The following is a 9189-nucleotide window of genomic DNA, read 5'->3' on the forward strand; positions in this document are numbered from 1 at the left end:
CCAATAAGATGCTTTCATACTCAGCTATGCTAAGCTCAGCCTCATTTTCTCATTACCCTGAGTGTGATCAACTGGGCAGAGATAACGTGTCCTCCTGGCTGGAGAGAGCAGGCAGTCATTTCACAAATTCTTCTGCACAACCAGCTATTGTTGCAGGTAGAGGGAGGCTGGGGTGACCGACTGCAGGCACAGCCCTGGGAACATGCAGAGGGGAGCGAGTTCGGTGCCGGACTCAAGTTACTCAAACTGGACTGCTCCTTGGTGGCTGGAGTCTTTCCTAATTAAAGCAAAGGCACCGGTACCTTATTCCCCCATTTCTGGTGTTAAAACAAATAGCCCTGGAGGAGTTGTGTTTCAGTGTCACCCACTGACGTAATGGATCCTTTTTACAAACCCAGATAAAAATCTGCTAAAAGCATTCAGAACTGCCCAGATCGTATCCAAAAAACAAAATCTCAGAACAGTCTGCAGTGAATGGAAGTCACCTGAGCTCAAACTGCTTCCAGTTCAGCTCACAAGGTTTGGGGATGAGGAAACCCACTGAAGTTGCAGGTGGACCAACAGGCCAGCCAGGTGCTCAGTAATGCTCTTCAGGCCACCTACAGCCCCATTTCATAGCTCAGGTCATGTAACTCCTGTGTTAGCCTAGCTGGAATCAGTGTCCCAAAGCACAGGGAGGGCTGGGAAGGAGCTGTGAGATATCAGGTCTGGGTTTGTTCTTGCATTGTACCTCTATCACTATCTCTGTCCTGCTGGTCCGCACTGCTGGGGAGCTGCGGATCACTGCCTCACCACAAAAGACAAACCCAGCAAAAACTCAAAAAAGGCAACAAAGAAACGATGGGACAAGCCGGCACTGCCAAGTGCTCATCCCAGAGTGCGTAAAGAAGCAGCTCAAGGCAGCGGCCAGCTGCAGCTTTACAAAGTCACGCAAATCTTTTACCTTGAGACTGTAAAGCCAATTCTCATATCAAGTATTTTCAAAAATAACCCTGTAGTCTGCTGCTATCTAGCTTACAAACAAAGAGGAGTCTGAAAAGAACAAGGCTGCCCCGAAGAATCGGGCCAACTGCCTTCATTAGGGTAGGAAGAATCAGAAAACAATGAAGCAACAAGTTGAACAGACACTGCCTATCAAATGCTGTTTGCCAGGAGACAAGCCCCATGAGAAGGCTATCCTTACAGGACACCAGGCTTTTTCCTGCAAAGTTTCATAAAACTCTAAATTAAGATTTAGGTGAGTTTGTGTCATTTAACCCATGACTCACGGCAGAGCCTTTCACCTCAGCAGGGAAAAGGCATATGGAGGTTCCATGTGCTCCCACAAGACCAATCTCTCATGAGGCAAAACACCCAAAAACATCTAACTCAGCTGAAAACTGCATTAAACAAAAAATAAGAAGGAAGGGGAGAAGAGGATCAAAGCTCCTAACAAAGAAGGCCCTGGCGCAACTATCCCCATTCTCCGTGCTGTGCCGGCGGGGCGAGCGGAGCAGATGCAGCAGGGAATTTGAACGGCTGGCTGGTCCCCATGCGCCGTGCGCCACGAGGCTCCTCTGTTCTCCTGCAGCGCCCACTGTCCCTCCCTGCCCGTGTGGGCTGCAACCTGGGCTGCACCACGGGCTGCACCCTGGGCTGCACAGTGCCTTCACACAGCCAGCAGAGGCAGCTCGCAGAGAAGAATGGACAACATGGATTTCAGTTCACTCCTAGCCCTGAAACACTTCCAGGATTAGTGCTACAACAGACATCCATCACTTGCCTTTTCAAGAGGTGTCTATGCCAGCCCACAGACTCATGACAGGACTAGCTGATCAGACACTGTGTTTACATAGGCTAGTTAAAAAAAAAAAAAAAAAAAAAAAAAAAAAAAGAGTAAAGAAAACCCTGGGCCCTCCTCAAAAGTCATTACTGTAACTCCCCCTCAGAGCAAAATTCACTTTACATCACTCCTGGAAGGAGAAGGGTTGGGAGTCCTGGGGACCCAGCCTCAGCACGGAAGGCTGGGGTGGGTTTAACCAGGAGCTCCCGTGGGGAGGAAGGACCTGTGCACATCAAAGGGAGCAATCCAGGCAGTTAAACAGGAACAGACATAAATCTTGCTGCAACTCATGCCGTAAACCCTAAGAAAGAGGGTCTCCCTCTCCCGCCCTCTCCTCCTGCCAAGATAAAGACTAGGATGCCTGGGCCACGCGCTGCAAGAAATAAAACTGCATTTGGACTTCTCAGCAGCCCTTGCCTGGAGCCAGAACATACCCCCTCACCATGCCATCCCCTTGCAGCCCCCGCCACTCCCCCATCCCTACCCTCACCTTCACCCCAGGGCAGCAATAAGGGAAAGGAATTCAGGGGAAGACAAGTCACTGAAACTAAAGAGAAGGGACCTCCCACTCAGACATCTCACTCCCACACCTCTAAACAGTCTGCACATCTCCTGAGCACCACAGATTCACAAGGCAGGACCCACTACATTATGCCACTAGTCCAGTGAGCCACAAAATCTTTCTGCTGGCCCAGCTGGGGCTCCTCATCACCCAAACTTGCTGAGTGAGGGCTAGAGCCACAGCCGTTCCATGAGGCCGATGATAGCCCACATGGGCAGGCACTGGCCACACTCAGAGACAATAAAGTCCTGATCCTCTGTGTCTGTTACAAAAACTTCACCTGGGGAAACCACAAGAGAGTCTCTGGGGTGCACAGAGCAAAGGCTCTCTGCCAGGAAGGGGGGATGCACAGGCCACCACGGCCAGAGAAGCAGGGCCTGGGCACTAGGGAACAGCACCCCTGAGGAGCGATCAGTGCTCGGCAGCACTGATCAGGATGAAAGGGTGGCCTCCCTCTCTCCAAACACAGCCACATCTTATTTCCCGGGGGCAAATCCTCATCCCAAACGTGTTCAGCTGTCCCAGCTTAGAGAGAGCTACAGTCACTGCCCGGATGGGCCTTATAACCAACGGGCGAGACGAAAACCATCACCAGGATCCACAGATCCACACCAGGAGTCGGCACACGGTAAGCCCGGTGCTTTGGCGGCAGCTAGGCTACCCGCCGGCAAGTGGGACAGAGAAGGGAACGATCGATCCGTATCAGGAATCAATAGTTTACAACCTCTAACTGGAAATCAAACACTACAATCGACGGCTGCTCCGAGCACAGCCGTTCCGCTGGCAAATGCACCCCTGAGATGAGAGAAGTCATCTCACCGTCTTGGAGTCCAGTTCATGTCTGGATTGGGCCAGGACCTTGTCGACGCCAGCCTGGTCCATGAACGTGACGAACCCGAAGCCCCTGAGCCCCGCAGCCCGCAGAAGAGGGGATGCAGAGAGAAGAGAGAAAGTTGGTTAAAGTGGCGGTCGGGCCGCGGCGGGAGCGAAGGGAGGCGCGGGCCCGGCCTCTCACCTGGATCTCTTTGTCAGCGGGTCCCGCATCACCAGGCACTCCTTCACCTCGCCGAACTGGCTGAAGTACTCCCGCAAGCCCTCTGCAAACACAGCACCCACCGTGGGTGTCCCGTCCCGGCCCGGTCCGGCCCGGCTCCATCGCCCCCCCCCCCGGGCTCAGCCCCAGCTCCGCCGCCCCCGGCCCCGGCGGCAGGTGCGGGGCCCCGCGGTGCTCACCTTGCGTGGTCTGCCAGCTCAGTCCCCCGATGAACATTTTGCTGCGGGAGGAAGGGGAGAGCGGTGAGCGGGGCCGCGCTGGGGGGCCGCGGCACCCCGCGGGGGTGGCGGCGGCGGCGGCGGGGCCGCGCGGGGAGGGGAGGGCGCGGATCGGCCATGTTGGCAGCGGCACCGCCGCCGCTGCCGCCGCCGCCGCCGCGCCTGCCCGGGCCAGGCGGCCGGGAACGGGGGAGGGGGCGGCCGCGGCCGGACCCGGGGGGGCGGTGGGGGCGGCCGGCGGCGGCCGCCGCGGAGGTACCAAGGGTCGTGCGGGGAGTCCGGGGAGGCGAGGCCGGGCTGGCTGCCGTCTGTCTCCATTCGGACCTCTTCTCCCTGCGAGGAGCGGCGCCGCACTCCCGGGGCAGATGAGCGCTGGAAAAGGGGCCGGACGGACAGGCCATGCTGCCCCCTCCCCCGACCCCTCTCCGCCGGGCGGGGAGGGAGCGAGGGAGGAGGGCCCGGCGGGCACAACCTGCCCGGCTCCTCCCACCCCCGCCGGCCCGCCGGCCGCCCTGCGCATAAAACCCGCCGGCGGCACCGGGGCCGAGTGCCGGGAGCTGCGCCCGCACCGCGTTAGGGGAGAGCGCCCGACCCCGGGTGCGTTGGCGATGGGAGCAGCCCGGGAGCTGGCAGCCGCTTTGTCCCCAGCCGCGCCGCCCGCACCTGCCCCGGGGCGGTGGACAAAGGGCGGCGGAGCCAGGCCCGGCCCGGTGCGCTCGGGCTCGCTGCGGCGGACCCCGGAGACCCCGGCCCTGTTCCTCCCGGTGTTTCGCCGCCTCCGAGGGCGCTTCCAGGTCGAGACCAGGACTGCCCTGCTCACCCTGAGACCCCGACCGGGCAGCGGGGAGTCGAGGCGCCTTCCCGGAGCCCTGGTACCTCTGTGCCGCCTGCCAGCCCGCGGGGACCCTGCAGGGGTCAGGGGCTTTCCGGCCTCGCCGCTTGCTGCCCCGCACGGCAGTGCCCAGGCTGCAGGACCCGGGGCAGAGCTGCTGCCGTGCACCGCGGAGCCCCGTAGAGCCCCGCAGCACCAGGTATGCACAGCCCAGCCGCTCTCCCCTCCCCGCGGCTCGCTGGGAAGAGGGTAGGCTGATCCCCAAGGCACCGTGCAGTTTCTTCCTCGTTCAGGCTGACAGACTCGTGCCGGGCTCCATTCGAGTTCCACTGCCACACAAGTTCATTCACATGCTGCTTCTCGAGCAGGTCTGTGCACTCTGCCTCTGCTCTTGGGCAACCTAGCCCAGGTGGCTGGAGTAGCTCAGCGAGAAACAAATGAAATACCTGTAAAGTTGGAGTCAAGAGGAGAGCTACAACCTTGCCTGACTGCACCAAGCATCTCTCTGGGAGAAGGCATTTGTTTGCATCTGGCACATCAGAACAGAGCAGTGTTCAAAACCTCTGGTGACAATGCTGTGACCCCTTCTCATAGCAAGAGGGTATCACTGGATTCCAGGCATATGCTACTGTGCTGCCAAATACTCCCCACAGGCATCCCTGGCTCTGCTCCTTCCAGCAAGGGTCCCCCCTGTACCCTCTCACTGCCTAAAGCTGCTACTGGCAGCTCAGGACAGTGCCATCCTCATTTGACCTTTCTTTCCCTTCTCTCATGACTGTTTTTCCAAGTCCCAATACACACATCCTCTCCTTCCTGGAGAGGAGCCACTACACCTTTGTATTAACAATATTTTATGATACTATCTTCTGTTACATGGGCTGCACCTCTGAGTTAAATTCATCCTCTGCCCACTAGCTCTGCCAATCCACCATTCACCCACTCCATTTCCTGAGCTGGTTCAGGATCCTATCCTGCGTCCTGGCCCTGTGCTTGGGCATGGCAACACACTCACACCAGAGACTTGGTAACTGCCTCTGGGAACTGAGCTGTGCAGCATCCCAGTTCCTGCTGCCACCGGTCCAGGCTGAGCTGCTTCTCCAGAATAACCCAGTCTTCATTCCACAGGGCTGAAGTCATCACTTTGGGTGGAGGTGCCCTGGGAGGCAGCAGGGCTGGTGCAGCAGGGAAGTATAGATAATGACATGCAGAGGTAGTACTGCAGCTGGTAGTGATGGGCACGAGTGCAGAGCCAGTGGAAGCAGCGGTGCTGAGGCAGCATCCCAGCCATCTCCCCTTGCATGTCCTGAGAAACCTGGACAAAGCTGGGCTCACAGAGCCACCACAGCTGCCTGCCACACTGCCCAAACTCACGGATGCTTTTCTCCTTCCCAGCACCTGCTCTCTCCCATTTTGAGGGCAAATACTCTAAAGGGGTAACTCTAGCTAACAATTTCAAGTCACCTGGCCCTGGTTTTATGTTCCATAATTGCCCAAGCTAGGCTCACTACTAATGCTAATTAAAAACAAGAAAGAAGAAAAAAATAAACAAGAGCTCAGTGTTGGACTTACTAAAGGATAACATCTCTTGGTTTGCTACCAGTGCATTACTATAATTTTAAACATGTTATTTTTAAGACAGTACATGTTGAGCACTCTGAGGGACACTGTTAAAATGCTTCATTGTTATTCATTTTTATGTTTATTATTTTATTCACTTTTTCTTCACCAAAATAATATTGGAGAGGGAAGAACAGGATCAATGTGAGTTAACATCTGTGAAGATCAGAGGGGAAAAAAATGAGCCTTCAGGAAGATTTGCATGGAGGATGTGGTTGGACTTGCATCACTGGCAATGACACAGTAAGCTACCATGTAACTTATTCCGGGGTTGTTTCCAAAACATACACGTGATATTTTGTATTTCCACCTTAGGACCCCAAAGTGCTTTGTAAGTATCAATTCATTTATCTCTGTAATGCAGAGGACAGTGGGTCTTGAAAAATCTGCTGATTAGTGACAGTAGGAAGCTTTCCTCACAGAAGTAAATATATAAAACATTCCAGACCTTATGATTGGAAAGATGATCTGCCGAATATAAAATAATGCAGCATTGTATTCCTGGGGCTGCAGACAGACAGCTGTAGTGCCTCTGTGGCTGCTGCTGAGAGGTTGCCAAACACCAGCGAGATTAACAAAACTGCTCAGTTTTCTTGCTGCTATTCAGTGTCTCATGTGTGGTAGAGTGACACTATCAAAATCATGTCCACTTCCTGCTGAGGAGGATGATTGGCAAAGCTCTGCCCAGCACCAGTGGCAGACACTGGAGTTATTCATGGTGAGAGGGAGGTTCCAAAAAGTGGAGGTTAGGGGAGGGTCAGGGAGAGCAGCCGCCTCTTTTCCTCCCTCATCATATAAAGCTTAAGGAGAGATTGTCTTGGAGACCTGTCTAGCTGGGAGGTTTTGGTAGTCAGGAACTATGAAAAGTTTCACTTTTCATTTAGTTTGGGCGGTTAATAAACAAATTTGAGCAAGAATTCAAATAATTTTTGTAACATTTGCATTATGATGTTGGAGATGCAAACGTGGAAGGTATTAGCTGTGACTCCATAGGCAGCCTGGGGGCATTGCTTGGCTCTGGCAGTGGCTTCTGGTGGTTCTCACGCCTGCTTTGGGAAGGATGCTGACCCTCTAGAAAGGCTGATGGCAAAATCCTGCTAGCCCATGCATGAGGCAGCCAGGGGTATCTACCTCGAAGGGAGCCCACTGCCCCAGCAATCATGTGCCTGGCAGGAGCTGGCTTGGGGCAAGAGTCAGGCACACAGGCAGAGAGGAGCAATTTAGGGAAATTAAATTATTGAAGTTCCACTCTGGGACGGGGTGGGGGGAGGGACAGGGTCAGCAATAGGAAGAGACAAAATACTGCAAATGCACTAAGGATTTCTTTACTTCATATAAGAAACCTCAGGGAGCAAGATTCATGGGGGAGAAAACTGTTTATATGGTACAGAGCACTGAAGAACAGGATGGGTGGGAATACAGAAGAGGAACAGGGTGGCATGCAAGAGAAACATAGGTGTTAATAAAGAGCAGGAGAAAGGGGATAGGAAGAGTAAATAAATAGAGACAACTGGGATAACTGGAAAAGGAGTGAGGGAGGAAAGAGTAGAACACCCCAATTACTACAAAGCAGCAAGAGGGATTGGAGCCTCATTGGGACAAAAAGGGAAAGAAGTCTGCAGGTGATGAAAAGTAAAGCATCAAAAGAATTTGCACTGTAGTAAATTCATCACAAAACAGCAAAACCAGAGAGGTCTCTGAAGGACAGTAGGAGATTGCAGGCTTCCACCCGCTGTCCTGGAAATGATGGCTAAGGGAAAAATCAGAGAGCCCTGACTGCTATTCTCCCTCTCTACAAACTCCAAAAACTACTACGTGGCGTCTAGTCTCTATGATCCTATCTAAATCAGTCCAGCAAATGAGGGAGGAAGCCCTGGCTGTTGAGCTCTATAACAGGAGCTGTTCCATTTATGGAGTGTGCCCAGCACCACAGCAGCGCAGCCCAGGTGCCACCTCTCTGCAGCAGCCTGCAAAGAATCCCCCCTCCCCAAAGAGGAGATAGAAACATTTTAATTTCCCTTTTGTTTTTTTTTTGTTTGTTTTTTTTTTTTAATACTCCAAAAATTGTATATAAAATGACAGCAGCAACAGATTTATAAAATGACACCTCTCTCCTTGAAAGTGCCCCGAACTCCACCTTTCCTCTAACCTCTTGGTTGCCATTTGTCCCATCCTTCCATCAGTCACTGCTTTCTGCTCTGTCCTATCTCCTACCTAACCCCTTCCCAGTCTTTACTTCCTATGGAAAAGGGACCTTTCTTAGAGCATCCATCTTCCCTAGCTGAGAACAGAGCATTGCCTCCTGTTCTTCCCCTCCTCAGCAGGAAGCTCAGAGCTTCCCATGGTGGGATACAGAGGGACTTATTTCCCCACCATTAGAAAAGAGAGATGATGCAACCAAAATGTACCAGATGTGCTGGACTCTTTAAAAGAAGATTGATTGAATTGTTTCTTGTGCTCACTGAAGGTAAGGCAATAGGTTTAGTTGACACAGAAAGAGGTAAATGTTAGATATCAGGAGAAACTAGCAACTATAAGGATGGGACAGGGGTGCCAGGAAGGCCAGGGAATTCCCATTCATGAAAATTTTTAAGAATAAATTAAACAAATGTCAGTGTGGTGATTACATCCTGTTTTGTTCTTGCACACTATATATGAGAAATGTAAAGGCTTTGGTCCATAGGTTCATATCGGGGTGAGTAACGATGCAGCATGGGGCTGGGCTGACCAAATACCACCAGACTGAGAAGATGTCTGGGAATGAGCTGGGTAAAGAGGGGCAACAGAAAAAGTTTTGGGTCAGGTTTGAGAGCTGCCACACATCTTATACAAAAGGGTAACATTTTAAAATAGTATTAAAGTTCTGAATTTAAAATAAAATCCTATGTCCCAGTGTATGAGGGGCAGGGTGAGCCTCAGACACAGTGTTTCCAATGTCTCCTTGCAGTGACACAGCTGGTGCCTGGCTGCCCAGTGTGCTGGGTCTCTACACCAGCTCCTCAGGCAGTGATGCTGCACTATCCGTGGGCTGCACATCCTCCACAGGTCTGATGAATGTGTGAATTATTAATCTGGGGATGAAGT

At 53.0% G+C, this 9189-nt stretch overlaps 1 protein-coding gene across 4 annotated transcripts in view; it reads right to left on the reverse strand.

Annotated features, from left to right (window-relative positions):
- MSI1 (musashi RNA binding protein 1) overlaps positions 1 to 4132 on the reverse strand; it is a 30137-nt gene extending 26005 nt beyond the window's left edge. For all 4 annotated transcript variants that reach the window (XM_056504520.1, XM_056504519.1, XM_056504517.1 and 1 more), the window contains exons 1-4: positions 3916 to 4132; positions 3618 to 3658; positions 3400 to 3481; positions 3204 to 3288 (exon numbers count right to left, since the gene is read on the reverse strand). In XM_056504520.1, the coding sequence (XP_056360495.1) occupies positions 3204 to 3288; positions 3400 to 3481; positions 3618 to 3658; positions 3916 to 3974 (267 nt within the window). In that variant the 5' untranslated portion in view covers positions 3975 to 4132. The remainder of the gene's footprint in view (positions 1 to 3203; positions 3289 to 3399; positions 3482 to 3617; positions 3659 to 3915) is intronic.
- Between the last annotated feature and the right edge of the window lie 5057 nt (positions 4133 to 9189).

This window comes from Oenanthe melanoleuca, chromosome 15, assembly GCF_029582105.1.
Source record: "Oenanthe melanoleuca isolate GR-GAL-2019-014 chromosome 15, OMel1.0, whole genome shotgun sequence".
In the NCBI taxonomy this organism is placed as follows: Eukaryota; Metazoa; Chordata; class Aves; order Passeriformes; family Muscicapidae; genus Oenanthe; species Oenanthe melanoleuca.